At 39.2% G+C, this 23,860-nt stretch overlaps 1 protein-coding gene across 6 annotated transcripts in view; it reads left to right on the forward strand.

The window, feature by feature from the left end:
- The window catches only part of LOC135213737 (insulin-like growth factor-binding protein complex acid labile subunit), a 50,637-nt gene extending 27,027 nt beyond the window's left edge, over window positions 1–23,610 (forward strand). For all 6 annotated transcript variants that reach the window (XM_064247852.1, XM_064247856.1, XM_064247853.1 and 3 more), the window contains 9 exons: window positions 11,474–11,801; window positions 11,927–12,189; window positions 12,600–12,775; window positions 13,650–13,780; window positions 14,517–14,669; window positions 16,402–16,582; window positions 19,461–19,600; window positions 21,659–21,843; window positions 23,131–23,610. In XM_064247852.1, the coding sequence (XP_064103922.1) occupies window positions 11,642–11,801; window positions 11,927–12,189; window positions 12,600–12,775; window positions 13,650–13,780; window positions 14,517–14,669; window positions 16,402–16,582; window positions 19,461–19,600; window positions 21,659–21,843; window positions 23,131–23,205 (1,464 nt within the window). In that variant the 5' untranslated portion in view covers window positions 11,474–11,641 and the 3' untranslated portion in view covers window positions 23,206–23,610. The remainder of the gene's footprint in view (window positions 1–11,473; window positions 11,802–11,926; window positions 12,190–12,599; window positions 12,776–13,649; window positions 13,781–14,516; window positions 14,670–16,401; window positions 16,583–19,460; window positions 19,601–21,658; window positions 21,844–23,130) is intronic.
- Window positions 23,611–23,860: the final 250 nt, after the last annotated feature.

Below are 23,860 nucleotides of genomic sequence, written 5' to 3' on the forward strand. Positions count from 1 at the left end.
ATAACACACACGCAATGAGGTGGAGCGCACTGCCCAGGTCGTGCTGTTGTGAATCGATAAGGAAGAATATGGAACCCTGGTACCACCAGGAACCCCGCCCCGACGTTCCAGAGCCCATCAAGCTTTTCTACAAGGGGCACTTCCACCGCAGGTACAAGGAGGACGAGCAAGCCCTCAAAAACATTGACGAGGAAAACGTCAGCTCCATCGACCCAGACAAAAATATTAAGCTCGTAATGTATTACAAAACGAAGATGACGAGCAGCCAAGTGATGAGAAACAACCCTTTGGCCCCCCTGCAGGATACCTTGAAGAAGACGAGTGTGATCTACCGATACACATGCCCGATCCGAGGATGCCTTGGCAAATACATCGGTATGACCTCCATGCGTTTCTCCAAGAGAATCTCCTGCCACGCCCAAGAAGGAGTCATATTTAATTAACCATGCCAGGACTGCCCATAACAAAAGAATTATATTATCCTAATATCGCGATAATCGGCCAGACAACATGTCCCCGATGTCTGCGCCTCCTGGAAGCCCTCCATATAGGAAAGGAGAAACCAAATTTAAACATCACTCAGGAAATGTTTCTCCTTCCTACTGCCGCCCAGAGAGCAGCGAACGACCCCCTGACAATGCCAGATAATCAGGAGTCCCCACAGGATGATAGGACTCCCGCTACAGACAGAATTCCAGATGTCCATCCACAGGCACACTAATGGCGCTCGCATGACAGAATCTCTGCGGCCATCAATGCGAGATCCACGGCTTCGCCAAAGACCAGCCCAACCAAAGAGAATTCAACTCTAGGTCTGAGCCGCTATAAATACCATCACACAGACTCTCTTACTACAGTCCTTCTACCGACTCTTCTAGAAGATGACCTGCAAGGAGGTCGAAACGTCACGTGATGCCAGCTATACCAGCATCAACACCAGCTGTAAACCAAAGTCGACCCCGGCCTGGAATTGAACTATGCCTACAGAATAATACTGACACTGATTATGATCCCTGCTTGACCTAGACCTGAGATCCTGTTTTAATAAAATAAAAGACCACCTTCAGCATTTTTATGATTTCTAGAAATTCCCAATATGATATTGGCCAGTTACTCAGAAATATCACTGATCCTGAGAAGCGGATTGTAAAGAAATATAAAGAAAATCAATATATAAAATCAACTCGCTTAATTCTGCCATCCTCTTTAACAGTATTTGCATAAAAGAGGGTCTTCTACCAAAATATTATTATTATTTTTATTACTGTTGCTGGTATTATTATTATTACTGGATCCAATTTCACAGAGTAAAATTACCTTAAAAAACAGGTTGGCCTAAGCACTCCAACTATTGTGGTCAAGGCCTAAGCATCTGCTCTTGGATCTATGCAGTGTCCAGCATAAATGGTTCCTGTAAATTACAGGACTTTCTTTGCATACAGTTACTAAACACTAACTGTAATGTACAATCACTAAACATTAACATTCACAATACACTTACACCCATTAAATGTCCATATTTAATACACACACACGCTCACTACACTCACACTTAACATCCACTCACGCTCAATAACACTAAACACTCACTGTATTCAACACTCACTAGGCACTCAGTATACTCTAAACGCTCACTAAACACTCATAAAAAACTGAACTCGCTAAATACTTACTGTATTCACTAAACACTCGCATAATCCTAAACATTCATTAAACACTAAACATTCACTAAGCACTCGCTTTACACTAAACATTTACCAAGTACTCACGATACACTAAATACTCACTAAACATTCACTGAGCACTCATTAAACTCTAAGCGCTCATTAAATGTTAAATGCTCACTAAACCCTAAATGCTCATTCAACCCCTAAACATTCATTAAATACTTACAGTGAATGAACATCCACTCATCTTTCATTAAACATTCACTAAACACTAACATTCATAAAACATTCAACATCCTAAACAATCCCTAAACACTTACACAGTAAACATCCTCTGATCACTTACACGATAAACATTCACTAAACACTTAGCATGCACTAAACATCAACTAAACCCTATACACTCACTAAACACTTAATAAACATTTACTAAGCCCGAAACCCTCACTAAACCTTCACTGAATACTTACTTGCTAAACATTCACTGAATACTTATACACATAACATTCACTAAACCCTAAAGTAAACATTCACTAAACACTTACTCACTAAACCCTAAAACTTCGCAAAACACTTATTCACTAAATATTGACAGAAAAAATTCACAATCACATTCATCCCTTGTTCAATTTGCGGGTCACCAGACCTTTAAAAATGTCTAGACCCTTTGGTAGGGGTGTAATAGTACTACCACCGAATAGGCTCACTACCAATAATTTGGGAAAAATGATGCCTTGCAGGTGGACTTTTTAGTCAAAGGCAAGGTTCACTGTCAATAAGAGTGGTTGATGACAGCAAGGGCATATGGTCATAAAAACCCCTTTGCGAAAAATAAACTATGCCTGATGATGTGAGGAAGGCAGTGGAGAAGGCGCAACAGGCAACCGACCCCTCAATGTAGGAATAACGGTGGGAAAGCAGACGACCTTTAAAAATGGCCAACTGGCTCAGCTCCTGATCCCCTGTTAGCAGATGCCTCAAGATCAGAGGTAGGTCCTATGTGGATGTTGCAGAAGTCCCTCATACCGTCATAAGGGAAGGGTCTCTGTGCAGGACTCTGATTGGTTGGAAGAGGCGGTTGCACGATGTCACTACTTGCCGAATTGTCATTAGCTAGTTGCTGTTCCATGCCGTTATGCTTGGTGTAGTCTGGTATTCCTTGGTCTGGGGTGTCTTGTTCAGTGGTTGTATCTGGTGTGGTATTGTTTAGTAATACCATGTCATCTTGGTTTGGGCTTCTCCATAAATTTGTAGGGAGTTGGAAGGCCTCTTGAGTAGTCTTCTTGGGTCTGGGGCATTGCCAATGATGGTGGTGTTGTTGATAATCCTGTCATGGGATGGAGTGCAATTGTGACAGGTGAGGGCATGGTTCTTGATAGCGCCCTCTTGTGACATGGAATCCTCTTTGTGAACCACATAGCAGTCATGCCAATATATGTTCCAGGACATTCGCGGATAGGGCATTGATGTTGGTATACTACACTGGAATGCTTCAGGGGGTCTCCTGACAGGGAGGAGGGGTTGTTCTGCATTATCAAGTCCCGAGTTCTTTTATTCCTGTAGCATACAACAAGCTCTATGCTTTTCTTTCCTCGGTGGGAGTGATGGAAAATGTCACTCCCACCGAGGAAAGAATAAGCATAAAGCTTGTTGTATATTAAAAGAATAAAAGAATTCGGGACTTGATAATGTGGAACAACCCCTCCCCCGGCAGGACACCCCCTGAAGCATTCCAGCGTAGTATACCAATATCAATGCCCTGTGTGTGGATGTCCCAGAACATATATTGGAATGACTACAATGCGGCTCGCAAAAAGGATTTCATGTCATGTACAAGAGGGTGGTATCAAGAACCATGCCCTCACCTGTCACAATTACGCTCCATCACCACCATCATCACCAATGCCCCATACCCAAGAAGACTATGCTTACTACTCAAAAGGCCTTCCTACTCCTTACTAGTGTACGGAGAAGCCCAGACGAAGACAACATGGTATTACTAAATAATAACACACCAAATACGACCACTGAACAAGACAACCCAGACCAAGGAACACCAGACTACACCAGGCATAATGTCACACAACAGCAACTAGCCAATGACAATTTGGTAAGTAGTGTCATAATACAACCACCTCTTGCAATCAATCAGAATCCTGTACGGAGAGGCTCCCTTTCCTTATGACAGTCTGAGTGACTTGTGCAGCATCTGCATAGGACTCACCTCTGATCTTGAGGCATCCGCCAACAAGGGATCAGCATCTGAGCCAGTTAGCCATTCAGAATTCGCTGCTAAGGATCCCTGCTAAGGATCCCATGCTGTCCAATAGACTCTGCCATATACTGTAGGACTCCCGCAAAAATTTCAGGCCCACAACACCTGCCTGACAATGTCCTTCTTGGTTCAAGGGCCAAACGTTGCAAGAAGAAGAGAGGGAAAGACCCCTGAGCAAGAGGAATCCAGAATGAGTCATTTAGTATCTTATGTCGATTAAGCTTAAGATCCCTTTATTTTGTATAATATATTCAATTTGACAAATACCACTTTTGACATGAATCCAATCCCCCTTTCATTATTTTAATAGCCAATTTGAGTACAGAAGAAAAGTCAGTAATATGAAGAATAGAGAAACTTCTATACAAAATAAATGCAGCTGAAAGTCTTTATTTTCAATAAAACCTGCAATTATCAATAATAATAATTTCTTTCGTTGTTCTTGACCAAACAAATCCCAGAGGTTTTAAACAAATGACTTACTCGTTACCCAAGAGAGCTCGCAGATGGATTACTCGTAGACCTATCCCCATATGGAGGGTACTACTGACAGTGCACACCACATAGTGCACTGTAGTCGTCATTAAAGATTATCTGCAGCATCCCTTCGGCCCCTATAGTTTCAACCACATTTTAGCTGAATGAATAATTTCATAAATTACAGAGCTCTCAAAATATTGATTTACTGAGCCTTATAAAAAATAATAAAATATAGATTTTAGGTCAAAGGCCAAGCGCTGGGACCTATTAGGTCATTCGGTACTGAAAGGGAAATTGACAGTATAAAGGCTTAAAAGGTGTAACAGAGAAAATGTTGCATTTGCACTATGAAACAATAGTGCATCAGATAAGTAGAAAAATACTTCAGTTTGTGATACAAGCATGAAATTTGGCACAAGTGCTCATTTTAACCCCCTCTTTTGAAAAATTTGGGTGTCCACGCAAAATTTCAATATGGACACTATTTATTTCGATTTCTGACACAGTGTAAATCATTGTTGAAATAAATACATCAATCATTATTCAAATCATGTCTTCCTGGGTAGAAGAGCTAATTGAAGATATCACCAGAGCTCCTACTACCATATTTACCATCGTGATAAAGATGGTGTACAATATGGCCGCTATGAAACATTTTGCTAGATAACTCTGCAACTAAGAAAGATAGACATGAATTTTATATTTATGCCTACATTTATGAGGCCAGAGAATATGTTTCTAGCATTTTATTGGGCTATTATCAATATATATCTTGAAAAGGGACCCCATAATGCTACTGAAAAGTATACACGCACAAGACTACAATGGAGTATGATAAAGTATCTTATCCACGTTCAAGCACTGTGACAGTGTTTTTTTAAGCCTGAAATGAACACAAGATTTCAAAGATGTATGGTGTCACCCATTAGTGTGACGAAATTCTCATTCAGATGTATACGAAGCATCATTAGCAACATCATAGTTACACCTCACATTATGATTACACCTCATATTTGCAGCTACACAAAGCTACACATATAAGCTTAATCCTGTAGCATTCGCACCTGCTATGGCAACCAGACTTGCAGCCACATTTTGTAAGCTGTTCACAACTCTTTGCAATGGGGGAGTTGGCTGTCCAGAAAACTTTCCAGTCTCCACTAATTTTTCCCAACCCTAGTCAGCTGGACTCTGTGCTTCTGTCTGGCACAGAATTGCCTGACCCCATATACAACTTGCGTGGTATGCTGAACGTTTGGTGTGTTGAAACAGCTGCTCTGGTGGGAGGGATGGCTTCATATGGCCTCTGCTCTCTGGCAAACAAGTCAAGCCTGGCCTCATCCACATTGTCAAAAGTGCTTGACTTGTCATTCATGAGGACCACAAACTTCTCCAGAATCTTCAAATCACCATCTTCGATGCTATTCTCTTTCCTTTATTTCTAAAGGCTGAGAATGCATCGCAACATGAAAATGCATGGAAGAATGGTATGCCTTTGGTCTTCTCTTGACCAACATTGTTGTAAAGGTTGTTAATGCCAATCCATTGAAGGTTCTGCCCTTGGCCAAATGCAAGTCACAGTTGCTGCAAACCCCTGCTTTGCAGAGTTGGGAACACACTCAGGCCAATGACAAGGACATCTGTGTCATTGGCTTTGACCATGGTAGACTTGCTCCCCTGTCCTGCAGTATATCTGGCATAGACAAAGATGCGGCTGTCTGCTTGCTCATGAGAACATTTGTCCAGTTCAAGTAGACTTTTTTTGAGTGCTAAGTACTTGGGTTTCCTTGGTCACAATAACGAAGTTTGGTGCAGTCATTTGACCAATCTTGTTTGCCAGGAAGTGAAACAGCTATGACTTGCTATTGTTATGCATCAAGAAGTTTTGCCAGTTTGAAGGAATAGTGTTCTTTTTTGTCACCTTGCGTTTTCCCATATGTGCCGTTTTGGACCTTGTGTCTGCTTTGAGACGATAAATTATAAACATCAGAGACAATATGTGTTGAATTGTATGCACTAGCATAGGCACTAATTCTTGGCAGAAAGTCAAGGGCTGCATAATCTACAAAAGTCTTAGATCTTTTGGGTAGCAGTGCATGGCCCAAAGTCGAACCATCAATGATGATGTCATCAGCCTCTGGCTTTTGGTCTGGAAGTGAGATGCGTTTCTGAAGTATGGAGGTGAGTTGGGACTTCTGACAGTTGTAAATCTTTCCACCCCCACTCAAAGATGCTGGGAACAACCGATTCTCGTGCTTAAAGAATTCCTGCAGGTCTCATTCCCTGCTTTGACAGGAAATGAATAGCTTGGAGAAAAGCTGACATTCTTCTTTCAGCTGTTTCAGTTTTGATGGTTCTGTAACAGGCTTATTTCGTGTGGTTCACTATTTTTAACTGTAGATGTTCACTTCCTTGCACATTCAAGTTTTGCATTATCAAACATGACCCTACAGCTCTTGTGGTATTTTGCCATGTTTTGTCACAGTGTTGCCTCTATGTGACTGCCTTCATCCAGCCTTGCCGGGTCAAAGTTAAGTGGCATTTTGCCAATCTCCTGGAACAATGGCACATAGGTTGACATCATTACGTACCCATCTCATTCAGGATTATGATGTACAAGGGCCAAGGGTGAAGTTAGACCTTCATTTGTCTCGTCTTCCTGGCAAAGACAACATTTGCTCCAGTTGATCTTCCTTTTGCCTTTGATCGAGTTTACTTTTGCCATTATGAGCTCTTGACTAAGGCCAATGGGCTATCTTTATACCGAATAATCTACTGTGCACATTGATGTATGAGATACAACTAGGTTCGTTCACCCTACACCTAGCGCGATCATTCACACAGTGCCATTGAGTCCCATGTGATCTGTAGACCATCCAAGTAAGTACATGAACAAGCCATGTAGAGCCCCACTTACCCTTGGCTTAGCTCTCCTGCGCTGGCACCTCCTGTTATTCAGGCGTGGCTGTTGAAATAGATCTACCAACTATATATTTATATATATACTTTGTACCAGATAACTGATGTGGGGCTGTTGAAACAACAAATGGGACACTAAACTACACTAAAGCAATGCTAGGTACAGCGCAATTAAAGCAAAAATAGCTGAAACTAAACCCCATGCTGAGTTACACAACAGTGAAGTCACGAATGTGCCTTGGTTGTGTGCTGACATTCACTCTTTTCAACTAAAACTAAGTTATTTATAGACTTGTAAACTATAATGAACAGGAAGACATTTTTCCATGCCTACTGAATACTGAGATGCAATTATTTAAGGTTTTTTGCTGCCATATTGGAGGCCATCTATATGAAATCTTTAACAGAAATCTAACCTGGGGGGGGACAATCCTACCCAACTTGGTGCATGGCCAAGGCCTGGGTAAATAGAGGGGGTTAATGACAGGTAGGACATCTGACTGCAAAAACCCAATGCCAGAACTATGTTTAGTCGAACCCAGATTCAGAGAAAATGCCAGGGCGTACCCTGATTAAGCAACATGCAAGTGGCTCACCTGACCTCTCCAATAAATAAGCAAGGGCTACCACAGTGTGAACGAATGTGGTTAAAGAAGCAAGTCCAAATGATTAGAATTGGGACACTAAATGTGGTTAGTATGAGAGAAAAAAGTAGAGAGGTGGCGGAGATGATGAATATGAGGAGAGTTGATATCTTGTGTCCAAGAAACAAGGTGGCAAGGGAATAAAGGCGAAGGCAATAGGAGGAGGATGTAAGCTCTTGTACAGTGAGGCAGACGAGAATGGTAGAAGTAGAGTAGGCATCGTTGTAAACAATGAACTGAAGGAAAAACTGGTGGAAGTTTAAAGTGGTAGTAGTCGGATAATGAAGATCAAATTAATTTTATCAGGGGGAGTCCTAAATGTGATGAGTGGTTATGCCCCACAAGTTAGATGTGATGATGAATTGAAGTAAATTTTTTGGCAGGGGTTGGATGAAGTATTGACATCAATCCCAGAAGAGAGAATTGTACTGGGTAGAGACTTAAATGGACATATAGGTATAGACAGAAGAGTGATTTCAAGAATCCACGGAGGACTAGGAATGGGGGAGAGGACTTTCCAGTGGCGTTTGATATGGCACTAATTAATACATACTTCCTGAAGAAAGATTATGTAACATATAGAAGTGGTGGAAGAGAGTCAAATTGACTTTCTGCTCTGTAGGAGACAACGCCTAAAGAAAGTAAAGGATTGTAAAATGATATATGGAGAGAATATTAGCCAACAACAAAGTTGTGGACTTTTCAACCCGAAAAGGGATGAAGGGAAAAGAGGAAAAATAACCCTAAGATTAAATGGCGGGAGCTAGAGAAGGCAGGAAATGCGAAGTTGAGATCTAGGTTTAAGGAGAATGTTCTGAGAGAAATAATGTTGGAAGATGATATAAATGATTGGTTAAGTTTAACAGCAAAATGATCTGAAGGCATGGGGAGGAAACTTGAGGCAAAACAGCAGGCAAAGGTCCACCAAAAGATAAAGAAAGTAAGTGGTGGAATGAAGACACACGAGACAAGATCAAGAAAAAGAAAGAATCCCAAAAGAATTATGATAAACACAGAACAAATAAAACAAGCAAACATCTAAAGAAGCAAATAAAGTTGCAAAACAACAAGTTGCCAGAGCAAAGGCTGCTGCTTTCAAGGATCTGTGTGAGAATGTCGACACACCAGAGTGCCAAAGAAACATCCACAGGATGACCAAAGCAACAAAAGACCTCACACACATTAAGCAAATTAAAGATAGAAATTGTATGGTTCTAACAAAAGAAGGGGAAATTAAGTATGTGGAGAGAGTATTTTGAAAATATTCTAATTGAAGAAAATCTCAGGAGTATCATTGGGGATGGAGTAGCAAATGATAGAGAAGTTCCTAGGATTAGTCGGAGAGAAGTGAGGCAGGCACTAAGTAAAATGAAGAAGGTTAAAGCAGTGGGACCACATGGAATACCAGTCGAGATATGGAGAGGCTTAAGAGAGGAAGGAATTGACATCTTGTGGGACTCGTTCAATAAGCTCTACCAGCAGAAGATATCCAACACCTGGAGAAACAGCTTGCTAGTCCTCATTTACAAAGATAAAGGGAATATTCAAGATTATGCCAACTATTGGCGCATAAAACTGATGGCACATACCAAGGAAATTTATGAAAGAATAATAGAGGCAAGGGTAAGGGATGAAACATCTATAAGTGACGAACAGTTTGGGTTCATGCCAGGAAAAAGGACAACAGATGCCATCTTTGTATTACGAAAAATCATGGAAAAATATAGAGAAAAAGGAAAGGAACTCCATCTAGTATTTATAATCTTAAGAAGGCATATAATAGAGTGCCTAGGCAAGAAGTCTGGAGGTGTACGAGAGAGAAAAAAAAAAAGTCTCAGAAAAATATGTCAGAATTGTAAATGATATGTAAAGAGAAGAAACAACGCAGGTAAGAAGCTCAGTGGGAACAACAGACATGTTTGAGGTGAAAGTTGGGCTCCACCAGGGTTCTGCCAGGAGTCCTTATATTTTTGCAGATGACATAGTGTTAGTAACAACCTCATAAGGAAGAGGCAGACAAGAAATTGGAGTTGTGGAGAAGTGCATTGGAGGACAGAGGCCTAAAGATAAGCAGAGCAAAAGCTGAAAATATGTAGGTGAATGGAGGAGGCCAAGAGGGAAGCATCAACTTAGAGCAGGAAGAAGCAAAAAGAGTAACATCCTTTAAGTACCTTGGGTCGCATGTCACTGATTGTGGAGGAGGAAGAGAACCACAGAACACAACCAGCTTGGTGCAATTGGAGGAAAACATCAGGTGTGCTATGTGACAAAAAAATTAATGTAAAGCTGTAGAAAGCACAAGTGAGCAGGATGGAAGTGGCAGAATGAGGATGCTACGTTGGATGTGTGGAGTGACAAGGGGAGGCAGGATAAGGAAGGACTTCATAAGAGAGATGGTGAAATTTACAGAAATATCAAAGCTGCTGCAACAGAGACGATTGCAATGGTTTGGGCATGTTAAAATGCCCGGAACAAGGAGAAGAGGTAGACCAAAAATGAGATGGAGACACATTTAACAGGGACATGCAGGAGAAGAATGTGAAGGAGGTAATGATGCATGATTGCAGAAGATGGAGAAGACTAATACCAAACAGCAGCCCCATATAAAGATAAGGGAAGCTGAAGATAAAGAAGATAACGAAATATTTAACAGAAATGCATATTACTTTTGATTGTTGACTCTACCTGAAATGTGTGTAACCCCCCAAAAAATGCATAAAAACATGACCAGAGGCACATAATTCTCATGTTAAAACCTTGACTAGCAGCCATTTTGGAATTTTAAGTGGACACCCAGTAACTTTCAAAAAGTGCCCTATGGAGATGTGTCAAGTTTCGTATTTGTATCATTAACTGAAGTATTTTAGTTTAAAAAAATATTTCATCTGCTGCACTACAACTGCTATTAGGAGTGTGTTGAAAGTAAGAAGTAAGATTTTGAATGGAGATACTACAGTAATACAAAAGAAAGGGGTTGCAGCTAAGGCCCGAGAAGATGCTGCAGAGATCTTTAAGTTATGCCTACAACACACAGCTTGAGGTGCACTGACAGTCCCATCCCCCTATGGGGAGTATAACTTACAAATTCACGATAGAATTTCGATTAGTTATACGGTGGCCACGGTCTAGGTATCCTACTTACTCTATGGTACCTGCGACAAAATTTTAAAGGTAGACAGACCTTCCTCGAGAAGTTCACGTCATGATACAGACTCTTGGCCGGCACAAGGTCAGGTTAAGCCCTAAAAAGTGGATGGTCAGACAGACATACAAAAAGACTGATCCAGCCTTAGTGACAGTTTACATCCAGAAATCCCATTACATTTGTATGAATTGTTGGGATCAACTTGTTGACACAGATTGTATTGACGTAAGCAATTGCTCTCCGCACATATTTACTAAAATTAACTTTGGTATCTCCAAATATCATTGCAATATAAACCTTAAAGTAAACCGACTATTAAAACTTCCATTTTTCTTACTTTTAGGTACGAAAAGGCAACAACATTAAAATTTACATTCGAGAGGCCCGGAAGGGGCATTTCTGTGTAACGCCCCATCCCAACAGAACTCATCAACGCTGTTCAAACTCCGCTGGGTGACTGACTGAGACACTGTCTTACAACGGCGCCCTGTAAAATCCAGCCACTTCCAAAATGTCAGCGAGACCTGGGAACATCTCAAGTGGGGTGAAGGTAATGGCGGTGATCATGATAACTATCACCACTCTCCTCGGGGAGGCGAGAACTGCCGAAGGTACGACTTGTCTTCCAGCTAGCGACATCCACCCATGCACTTGCAAGGAGAAGTCTAGAGGTAAGAGAGAGAGAGAGAGAGAGAGAGAGAGAGAGAGAGAGAGAGAGAGAGAGAGAGAGAGAGAGAGAGAGAGAGAGAGAGTTTTGGCTTTCAGCAGGGACACTATCGCCTGCCTGTGTTTTCAGGTCCAAGCGTCATTTGCGAGAACGTCAACGAGACCGAGATCATGCAGAGCCTGAAGGTGCTGAAGAAGAGGTCGAACATCATCTACAGACTCATGTTTAGGAGCTGCGACTTGCAGCGGGTACGAGATTACCTATTCTTGGGCCTCAACGTCGAACACCTGACCATGAGCAGGAGCAACATCAGCGTGGTGGAAGAGTCGTCTCTCAGGACGCTCGCTGGCACGCTGCAGACACTCGACCTCTCCTACAACAACCTGCACACGGTAAGGAGGCCTCTGGTGGTTCCTGAGTAAGCATGAAGGGAGGGGCTTCCACTCACTGTCAGCTCTTCCTCTCTTCTTAATATTCTCTCTTCTCCTCCTCATCTGGCAATAAACTCTTCCTCCTCTCTCTAGGTTGGGCAACTTTCTCAACTCTGTCAGTTCATGCTCAGCAAAGTTGAGGGTTTTGAAGTGAAGGAAATCTGACAACATTCTAGTCTCGGTTCTTTAACCATTCAAGCAAGTTTGTGAAAACTAATCTAGCATTCTCTGATGATTGTTCCCTAAACTATTGTAGACACTCAAATTTCGGTAGAATATATAGGTAACACAAATTTCCGTTTCTAAATTTCCAAAATATGCAAAGGTGGACTCAATTTTCATCTTTTACTTTTTCGAATGAACCATTTAAGGTCCCAACGGCGGCCCTGGAACACCTTCAGAGTCTGTCCTTCCTCAACCTCAACTACAACATGATCAAAATCCTCGGTCAGTCTGCCTTCTCCGGTCTTCGAGGTCTGGAGAGAGTGTCGCTGTACGATAATCAGATGCAACATATTGAAGAGAACGCCTTCTCTGGGACGGGCGAGTAAGTATCAGTCCTCAAATCCTTTGTTACTTATCGGAAATTGTCTGCTAGGTTGAGACTGAATTTGCTTCAATTCGGGGAAAAAAATTCGTGATTTCTTAATGGAAACTTGGAAATGTCTAAGTACATAGAAGAATATAGTATTTATATATATATATATATATATAAAATAAAAAACATATATATATCTATATATATATATATATAGATATATATTATATATATATATATAAATAAATAATCTATATATATATATATAAATATATATATAAAAAATAAATCTAAATATATATATAATATATATATAATATATATATAAATATATAAATATATATAATATATTATATATTACTATATTCTTCTATGTACTTAGACATTTCCAAGTTTCCATTAAGAAATCACGAATTTTTTTCCCGAATTGAAGCAAATTCAGTCTCAACCTAGCAGACAATTTCCGATAAGTAACAAAGTCCATTTAGCAACGAAGACCCTATATGACAGCCTGCACTCGAACATTTTCAAGATATCTTACGGCTAACAGTAATCCCACATAGTTTCTAAATGAAACCAACCTATGCTTTACACTTTAGCATGCACTTGAAATATATCTAAAAACGTTTCATGTCACATCTAAAATGGTAGCACAGGAAAAAAACTAATCATAACATGGTAGCTGATGAGTACAGAAGTCAGCCAAGGTGAGGTCTGTTAAGTGGACGTGTTTCTCTACACAATAATGGCAACTCTTAGGTTGAATCATTTCCAAGGTAACAACGTTTGCTTTCCTAACACGCTGTAACGTTTTCTCAACCTCTATAACGAATTTCTATCAAGTCCACAAACTGAAAAACCTCGCCACTTCTCTCTCTCGCAGCAAACTGATCCGCCTGAACCTTGGCAAGAATCATCTGGAGGATGTACCCAATTTGCAAGCTCTTTCGAAGCTCCAAGTGTTGACTCTCAGCGAAAACAGAATATCGAGAATAAGGGTCGGGGATTTTACAGGTAAGTTCCAGGGCATTTAGCTGCATGTAAATAAAAATCAGTGTCAAATGCTTCATGTTATTGTACTCAGCTGTCACTTTCTTGCTGTAGAAATCTCGATTTCAAATTGCACGTCACTTTGATTTACATTTGTTACAATGGCGTCAAAAGCTAAGGGCAAGATACGATAGCTAAGCCACTATTTACCCAGGTTAGACAGTCCCAGATCAACTCGGTTACATTACCCTTTATCAATAAGCTTCAGGCAAGCCATGTTTATAGTTTTTTTTCTGGTACAAGCAGTGCTCTCAACAGAAGAATTCTGACACGATCAATGCTCAAAACAGATTGTTTTAGCAAAAAATAATTCAGAGAACTGACATCTGTAGCTATTCTACAAATGAGCAAGAACTTCCATAGAATTGTAGGCAAAATTCAAACCCTCACAAACTGTACGACGCTCCTACGAGTGAAGATTTGACAAATATTTAATCAATTTGTATTTTTCATATCTAAGAAACCTTCGCTCTTCACATTAGGATAAATAACTTGGCGCCAGCTGGAAACCGGTAGTTAAAAAAATGTGTATGCAAGGGACTATTGGCATCTGTGCTTGTTCGTTTCACAAAACAGCAAATTTGATCCGCATACTCATGGGTGGGGCATTCACCCTCTGGAAAGCTAAGACGTGGTGCTCGTGTGAATTTCAAGGACACCATTCAACCACAATTAATGAAAACGATGCTCATCATTGCAGGTCTGAACAAACTGGACATGCTGATGCTGGAGAACAACAAGATCCGATCGCTGGAGGGAAACTCTTTCAGCGAGCTCACTGCACTCAACTCTCTCAACATCAAGCACAACGACATCGCCAACATCAGCGAACACGCCTTCGCAGGTTTAGAAGGTGATGATATATATCAATAGAACCATAGGATCGAATCTAATTGAATTCTTCTCTAAAAGAGCTTCACATGCGCACGTTATCATCGTAGTAGAGCAGCTAATGTGACTAAAACCTAGCATGAACAGGTTCATGTTCAGTCATCTTTGATTAGGTATATCAACCATTCAAATTCCTATTGTCCTGAAACTCTGATTCATCTCCTGATAATCGTTTCTAGTAAATACCAGCTAAATTTGGGCTTTGCATATATTCTCTCATGTTCTGCATGAGGGGAGGGAAACGAAGGGATTCTCAATTAAACGCAGAATATTTTAAGTTTAAACACACAAAGGTAAAGTATTCATTCATAGGACTACGAGGTGCTTATTAAGGTAGCTAACAGCAGACGGCAAACCACATTTTTTAATGTAAAGGGCAACTGAATACCACTCTTTGCAACAGGCATGAAAAAAGGGGTAATAAATTAAAAAGCACCATGATAAATATCTTCACAAATAGACGGTTTTTTAGCAAATGTCCAGATATGGCCACTTTGCATGCATACTGGCTGATAGCTTGGCAACAGAGAATCAAGGGTAAACATATAACTACTATTTGTTTATGGATTTGTGGTAATTTGATCAAAACAGAACGAACAGTATTACAATGCCGAATCCATGGTGTACATTCACACTTCCAGATTTTAACCACAACGACGTTATGCCTATATAAAATTTGCCTTAAATAAAGGGTTTCTGGTGGGACAATTCGTACGAATATTCTTCACATGTTCTTAGCTCGAAAAATGAACTAGACGGATTGATCTAAAAGGAAAGTTCGAAGATTCAAAGTAATGTTTCTTATTTATAAGTACGTGCACAAATAAGTATTCTTTTTACCTCATCTTCCCAATAAACAACATATTCTTTGTTAGCTTAAATTTCAAGTCAATGGCGCCCCTGTAATGGGCTGGTTCTATAATAATAATAATAATAATAATAATAATAATAATAATAATAATAACAATAATAACAATAACAATAACAATAACAATAACAATAACAATAACAATAACAATAATAACAATAACAATAACAATAACAATAACAATAACAATAATAATAATAATAATAATAATAATAATAATTTGATTGACAAAGTCAAGAAGAAAGTATCACTCATTGATGTCGCAATACCATGGGACACCAGAGTTGAAGAGAAAGAGAGGAAAAAAATGGATAAGTATCAAGATCTGAAAATAGAAATAAGAAGGATATGGGATATGCCAGTGGAAATCGTACCCATAATCATAGGAGCACTAGGCACAATCCCAAGATCCCTGAAAAGGAATCTAGAAAAACTAGAGGCTGAAGTAGCTCCAGGACTGATGCAGAAGTGTGTGATCCTAGAAACGGCACACATAGTAAGAAAAGTGATGGATTCCTAAGGAGGCAGGATGCAACCCGGAACCCCACACTATAAATTCCACCCAGTCGAATTGGAGGACTGTGATGGAGCAAAAAAATAAATAAATAAAAAAATAATAATAATAATAATAATAATAATAATAATAATAATAATAATAATAATAATAATAATAATAATAATAATATATAATATTAATATAATAATGGAATAATAAAATAATAATAATAATAAATAATAATAATAATATAATATTTATAGTAATTTAAAACGAATTTGAACAAAACGTTCCTTCGACCGAGCCTGCATTTCTTTCTGCCATTTGCAGATCACCTAGAGTGGCTGGAACTGGGACACAACCGTCTGACTGGCATCCCTTCTCACGCCCTTCGAACCCTGCAGAATCTGCGTCAGTTGGATCTCGATTCCAACAGAATCGTCCACGTTCCTGAGGATGCATTTGAAGGATACGGAGGAAGCATAAAGTTCATGATGTTGAGTAGAAACAAGTAAGTCTCCCATACTATAAAGTTCTCTATGAATAAAAAAAATGTTTCATTTTCTTTATATTCAAGCTAAGACTTTTATAAATATTTTCTTTCCCTTTTCCGAGATGTGGATTGCACACCTGTAACTATCTTTAAGAAAGAAAATGTTCCATTGCCTGTGTATATCAAGGTAAGGCGTAGGTACATAAATATCTTCATTTTACCTTTTTCCAGCAAATGGCCTAAAAAATCATATCTAACCTAACCTGGGTACTATGTCCTTACTATTGATCTGGTTTGAAGAAATTTCCACAAAATTACCTGAATCTTAAGGAAAACTACCAGTTGGATTTAAGTTCTTGTAGGTATGTCACTCGTTAGTGTTTTCCATCACCGACACGCGCTCCAACCCCAGCCCTACCCCTTCCCCCACAAGAAAATCCTACTGTGGTTCCCCAAATTATAAGATGTAAAGGTGGGGTCCACTATCTCTAAAAGTACTCGTTCGCTGACAAACTGGATTTTAAACGTTCAAAGCAGACAAAAAAACATAGGTAACTGATATTTTCAGTACAAAATGTAATATTAAAATAAAACAATACCTGTGCGAAAACTAAATATTTAGTTTTTACAATTTGATTCAAATGAACTCGCCTATCCAAGGATAAGGTGAATCCACTAATTGTTCATAGCCAGCAATAATCACGGGATTTTAACCTAATTTCCGACTCTATTAAAATAAAACACACTATCTCGGAAAGAATTAGCTTCCAAGGCCTTCAATCCGTGCATATGCCTGTGATACCAATGAATCAATGCCCAATTTGCCCTTTCAGAGAAAACGGGTGTTTGCACTCTCTATAAGACTGGGTTACTGAAACATAGTTCACTCAGCAAGTGCAAACGGTTATTTGCAACGTGAACTTACTAAGACTTATCTTACCCTGCAACTGCTTCTTTCTGATGATTTGCGGTTTGCTACACAGTCCAAGTGGTAGGTTACGAGAGTCTAAAAGTTTTATGATCGGTGCAGACTATTTATTTATTTATTTATTTATTTATTTTTTTTTTTTTTTTTGCGGTTAACAAAGACGTCCCATTTTCTGGAAGACCCCAAGAAGTCAGACTATTATTGTTCGCGAAAGTTCGTGAAATCATGCGTTACAATCCTCTGAATCCGTGGAAAGTACAGGGCAGGCTCAGAGATTGTTCCTACTCTTAACGTCAAAAGAGCGAGAGCATGCTTCACTCTGTCCTGAATTTTGGCACAGCGTTAGTAAGGAACGAAAGTCATTTTTGTACACTAATCTCAAACCAAGAAACGATCAGTACATTGTTGATATAAATATAAAGTGTTACAACGTCGGAGAGACAGGCTGCCTGCGTTGTGGATAAACACTTACTACTTCCTCTTTTTTTTAAAATTAGCTTAACGATTGCAGCTTTGAAGGGAATATGATCTCAGAAAATTCATTACGTGTTAACTGGCGAACCAAAGAGCGAGCCAAGGTACTCCTTACCAAATTTACTTATGAAAGTATACAAAGGACACGGGTATACTCAGAATGGTTATCTATATATATATACATTACATATATTACATACATATATAATACATCTATGAATACAATATACATACATATAACATAATAATACATACATCATACATACATATAAAATAAATAATACATACAACAGTATATATATATTATATAATATATATATATAATATATATAATATTATATATATACAGACACACACACAACCTAACCTATTCTCCAATCCAGACTGCCGCCGCACGATTTTTGTCAACGTAGCCTACATCCTACTCTCATCAATGAACGCTTAAACAGTCCCTACCAGGTTCTGCTGGACTTAGGCATATTCCCTATTCACTGCGTGGTTGAGACAATAGAGTGATCTCACCGGTATTACTATCTCACCTCGTTCGAAGTCGTTGTTTAGGAAATCCTCAAGATCAGAACCGCTTTTGTTTCAGCTGGATTATCATAAGCCCGTGTTCGGGCCAGCTAGCAGCCACCACGAGACCCCTTCGGTGCTTCGAAGCATTTCTTCGGACAATTCAAACGCGCCTCGAAATGTCTTACACAGCCCAGAGTCTGACACAGCCCACGTCCGTCTGTATACGCCCACATACAAGTTCTATGATAGAACCCGTTCTTAGTTTAGCAAAGCCTGAGTGGGTCAAGCTCCTTTCTAAGCACACCTACGTACACAGATCAGTTACTCTCATAGGTATTAAGGTGCCACTCGCATCACAGATCAGGGAAGAACACTAGAGAATTAACTGACTAGGTATCGTCAACGTCCACGAGACAGCAGTCAGACGAAAGACGGCGGGTTTACACCGAGTGTTTGACACTGAGACTGAAAGGCAAAGCACCATTCTCCAACGATTTGTGGTTGTTTACAAATGCAATGGTTGATCAACCATCAGTGTCGCTCCTAGTTACTATAAAAACAAGTAGTGCTAAGATCGAAATGTTATGTTCAAACGAGCTTTTATTTTATTTTTTTGTCATATATTGAATAAGTTTTCTGAGCCACTTATGAAATATGTATAACGCAGGCGAAAGGTCTCACGTCAGATGAGAAAGCCTGACTTATTTCTGGTAGTTGGCCTATTCTTTTGTTTCCCAAACGGGAGCTGAGTAAATGCAAAGGGAGACGATTACATAGTCGTGGATGGGGACAGGGCCGTTGGTAATGATGGGAAATTAATTTAGGCTTGAAGAAGACAGAAACTAACGAACTTTGCCCTTGAAAAATACTTCTGAACAGGTTGATGAGAATAATTTTCCAATAGCATAAACAGCTTGGAGGAAGGCATCTACCGAAATGTATTAATTCTCTCATATTTTTTTATGATCGTGCCAGCATCAAAGACATTCCACCGATGACCTTCTTCGACCTTCATTCCTTGGAATGGCTGAAGCTATCGCATAATGACCTGATCACGCTGTCGGAGGAAACGGTGCTCCCCATCCTCGATACTCTGACCATGATCGACGTTTCCAGTAAGTATACTTGGAGAGTGGGAAGGTGTTATCTGCCAGTGGTCAGAGAGAGAGAGAGAGAGAGAGAGAAGCAAGGTCTTTGAGAGAATGTCTTTCTGAATTGTCTGTGTGGGTAAAAAGCCAATGTAAGTGACGGTACTGAGTAGCTACTGCGTAATTTGTAGTACTAACTGCAAAGCAGGGATGCCATATAGGCTATGTCTGTGAGAAGGTAAGATCTGTTCAGCGGGTGATCTCACTTTGAGCAATGTATGCAATAGTTTTGGAATGTCCGAGGACTTTTCGTAAAAGTAAGGTCTGTTTCAGAAGTCTTTGAGGAAGTGAGGACTATCAAATATGCGAAAATCTGTTTGAGTGCTATCTTAAAAAAAAAAAGGTCTTATTGCACCGGTCGTAAGGGACTGGCTTCTGTTTGAGCGCATCCGAAGGGTGGACAGTGGGTAGTGTACCTCACGTGGTGTACTGTAGGCAACACTGAAGGTCCTCTACAGCGTCCTTTCGACCCCTAGCTGCAACCTTTTACTGTACCTCCATTCATATTATCTTTCCTCCATCCGACTTTCCACACTCTCTAACAATTGTTTCATAGTGAAACTGCGATGCTCTAATCCTATTGCACCTTTGTAACCTTTTAACTTTCAGTTTCCCTTCAGAGATGAATGACCTCAAAGGTTCCGGTGCTTGGCCTTTGGTCTAAATTCTATATTCCTTCCTTCTGTATGAGCGCTGTCTGTAAGAGAAAGAGCCTTGTTACGAGTAAGACTCAAGAAGTAGCTACTCCTGTGAGAAATTGCATTCCTTTTTTCGCCACTTTCTATAAAAAAAAAGACATAAATGTGAGTTAAAAAGATACCTACCGCTCTGGATTTATCAGCAGAGAAGCTGTGTAACAGTGGCTTACTAAAAACACTCTGGAATTGTAAATCACCAAGAATCACTGGTTAGTAAATGGGGAAACCACCCCCATTAGGTCATCAAGAAATTAAATAAAGAGTACTTGCATGTGTATGCAGGTAATAACACCAAAAGTTTTGCCAGATTTTAATTAGGAAATATCTGAACTGAGGTTTATAAAAACAGCCAGCGTAAGAGATTAAACTTCCAGTAATTTCAGGTAATTTTTATCAACCATTCTCAGTAACAAAGATGAGATGCATGGAAGATTCAATAAGGTCCAATTACTTGAAAGTACGAAAACTTTTCATATTTGCATAACTTTCCTTATTTTTTCAAACTTCATATTTTCTAAAGCTTTTCATAATTTTTAAAACTTTTCATATTTTTATATTTGACTTGATTAAACTTCTTCAAATGGCAGTTTGTTCTCCACAAATTGGAACTTCAAAAGTTCAAGCGAAGATGCAATCATTACTACCCTAATGCTATTCTCTTTGCATTTTAATACAATTTTTATCTTTTTATTAATTGTTAATGTTTCATTTTTAGTAAGTGAGATCTCTCTCAGTATATCTCTTATCCTTCTCTGACTTCCTAATGAGCTGGTACCATATTCTTTTGAAGCTTGAATTCCAAGTCAGTGGCCTCTATGGTGGGCTTGTTGCATATGAATAGGGTTCATCTTTTGAATAATAATAATAATAATAATAATATAATAATAATAATAATAATAATAATAATAATAACAATAATAATAATAATAATAACTGTCATTCCCTTGCAGTTCTCTTTGCTTTGCCTTTTCCCGCTGTTTCTTAGAATCTGCAGCTGAAAACCCTTATTGACAGAGTCAACAGACTAATAATATACCGAAGAGAAGAGAAATAAACCTACAGGGGGTGTTACAGGAAAAGGTGATAAACAATTAAGCATGAGAGAATAGAAAATAAAACCTGAATTCAGGATCAGCAGCAGCAGTAGCAGAGAACAGGAATGAATTTGGAGATCAGAAGACCACGACTGAACCAGGCAAAACTAGTACTCCATCATTTTAGTTGTAGCCAAGATAAAATCCCGAGGAGAGTTAGTACGAACCTGATGTTGCTGCTGCTTTCATTTATTCGACCGAACCCCTAATTCCTTCTCTCTTTCCACGAACAGACAACCCGCTGGTGTGCAACTGCGAGTTGATGTGGCTCAGGTCTTGGCTGAGGGACTTCAAGGACCGGGAGACCTACAAGTCCTTCGCTCAGCACAACTGCGTTCGCTCCAACGGCCAGACTGAGGACGTCATGGAGCTCAGCGTGAAAGAGCTCGGCTGTCCGGAGTACATCTCTCACACGAAGGTATGTAGAACGCTTAAAGTTTCATCTCTTGCCCCGAGGCAATGTATAAAATATTTAAACTAACATAAAATAATGTAGAGAATTTAAACTTTCATAAAATAATGTAGACACTTTGAACTTTCTTGAAATAATGTAGACAGTTAGAACTTTCATAAAATAATAGTGTTTAAACTTTCATGATACAGAGTGTAGCGCATATACAAGGGCTTTATATCTCAGGTTATCTGTCTCCTAGAGTCTTTATCCTTTGCGCACGCTAACACGAAGGCATACGCTTGAATACATACGCATTCCGGTATCTTGAATATATACATATATACAGGGTATTAGGACAAAATCCCCCAAGGAAAAAATCCCCCGTAGGACAAAATCCCCCGAGGACAAAATCCCTCGAGGACAAAATCCCCCGTAGGACAAAATCCCCCCGTAGGACAAAATCCCCTTTGCCAGAATTCCCCTTTATTCTACCATTTGCTTGTTTTTTAACAAGGCAGTATTTTTTTTTCTTTACTAACAGCTACATTAACTAAATCTTAGTCATAGCAGTACAGTCGTTTGCTCATTTTTCTAAAAGGCGAAATTTTTTTTACGTACATAGTTTAACTACATCTTACAAAGAGTTCATTTAGAAATCACTTTAGTACTTCCACTCATAGAAGATGGAGTTTGTGAAGGGCAATAAAGGACAGGTGAAATTGCATCGTGAAGGATATATTGATTTTAAACAAAAAGAATTGGCAAACGGTGTGGCATCAAACGAATGTGAAAGAAGGCGATGCTAAAGCATCCTGTAAAGCAAAAGTCAAAGTGAGGCAGGGTGAAGTCATCGAAGAATTACAGAGCTACACACGCACCAGATACAGCGAAATGTGAAGCCGCAAAAGTATTTCAAGAAATGAAAGAACGTGCACAACAAACAGAAGAGACCACACAACAAATAATCGCTGAAGTTAGTTAAAAACAAATTTTATCAGTAATATTCAGTTAACTAGAACTATATATGCAATAACAAATGTAAAACTAGCAAACGACTGTACGAGTATTTTAATATATTTCTGTTTGGAACTATATATATAAGCAATAAAATATGAAACAAGTTACTACTATTATTGGTTGCTTACATTTTTATGACTTTAAACTTGGGGGATTTTGTCCTCCGGAGGATTTTGTCCTAGAACCATATACAGAGAGAGAGAGAGAATGCGTTTGTTCACGCACAAAAGTTACCCCGCTTTTCACGTTATCAATCTAAAAGCATACATTTTTCTTTTTTTCTTCTTTCTTTAGGATGACAGCACCTGCCTCGCCACTACACCAAAGCTGACGGCTTTCATGATCGTGATAGCGACGAAGTTGATATAAACTCTAGACCTATCGATTTCCTGCAACAAGCGGGACTGAGAAATGTATGCAAGAAAGATTGGCAAAACATGAATAAATCAGGTGGAATTTTCAGTGAATATGAAAGGTTTGATGAACATTAATATTGATGGTGGAGCAATTCACAGTAGCGAGGTGTAAATAGGATCTTTCTTAGATAGCGACCCCACCCCACCCCCACAAGGGTGTTCACCCGGTATTTATCCACCTTAGCGGCTTGTTCAGTACAAGCCCGTTGGGGGTGACGGTTAAGACATGAACAGAACGCTGAATATCATAAATGACCCCCAAGAAATATTAGTCCTGGATAACAACCCCCGAACTTTGCTGTGGGTCACTATGTAGGAAAGCTCCAATTTATATATATATATATATATATATATATATATATATATATATATATATATATATATATATATATATATAAACGAGCTTTTGAGAATCTGCTCAGTCAGAGTGAAATGAAAATGATCAGCAAGTTTTCGAAGCCCTCGTGTGTGTGTGTGTGTGTGTGTGTATATATATATATATATATATATATATATATATATATATATATATATATATATATATATATATATCTATATAGTTACATTTACATTCCATTGTGGATTTCTTCACCATTTTAGTGGCTCAT

This window comes from Macrobrachium nipponense, chromosome 43 (genome assembly GCF_015104395.2).
Source record: "Macrobrachium nipponense isolate FS-2020 chromosome 43, ASM1510439v2, whole genome shotgun sequence".
Taxonomy (NCBI): Eukaryota; Metazoa; Arthropoda; class Malacostraca; order Decapoda; family Palaemonidae; genus Macrobrachium; species Macrobrachium nipponense.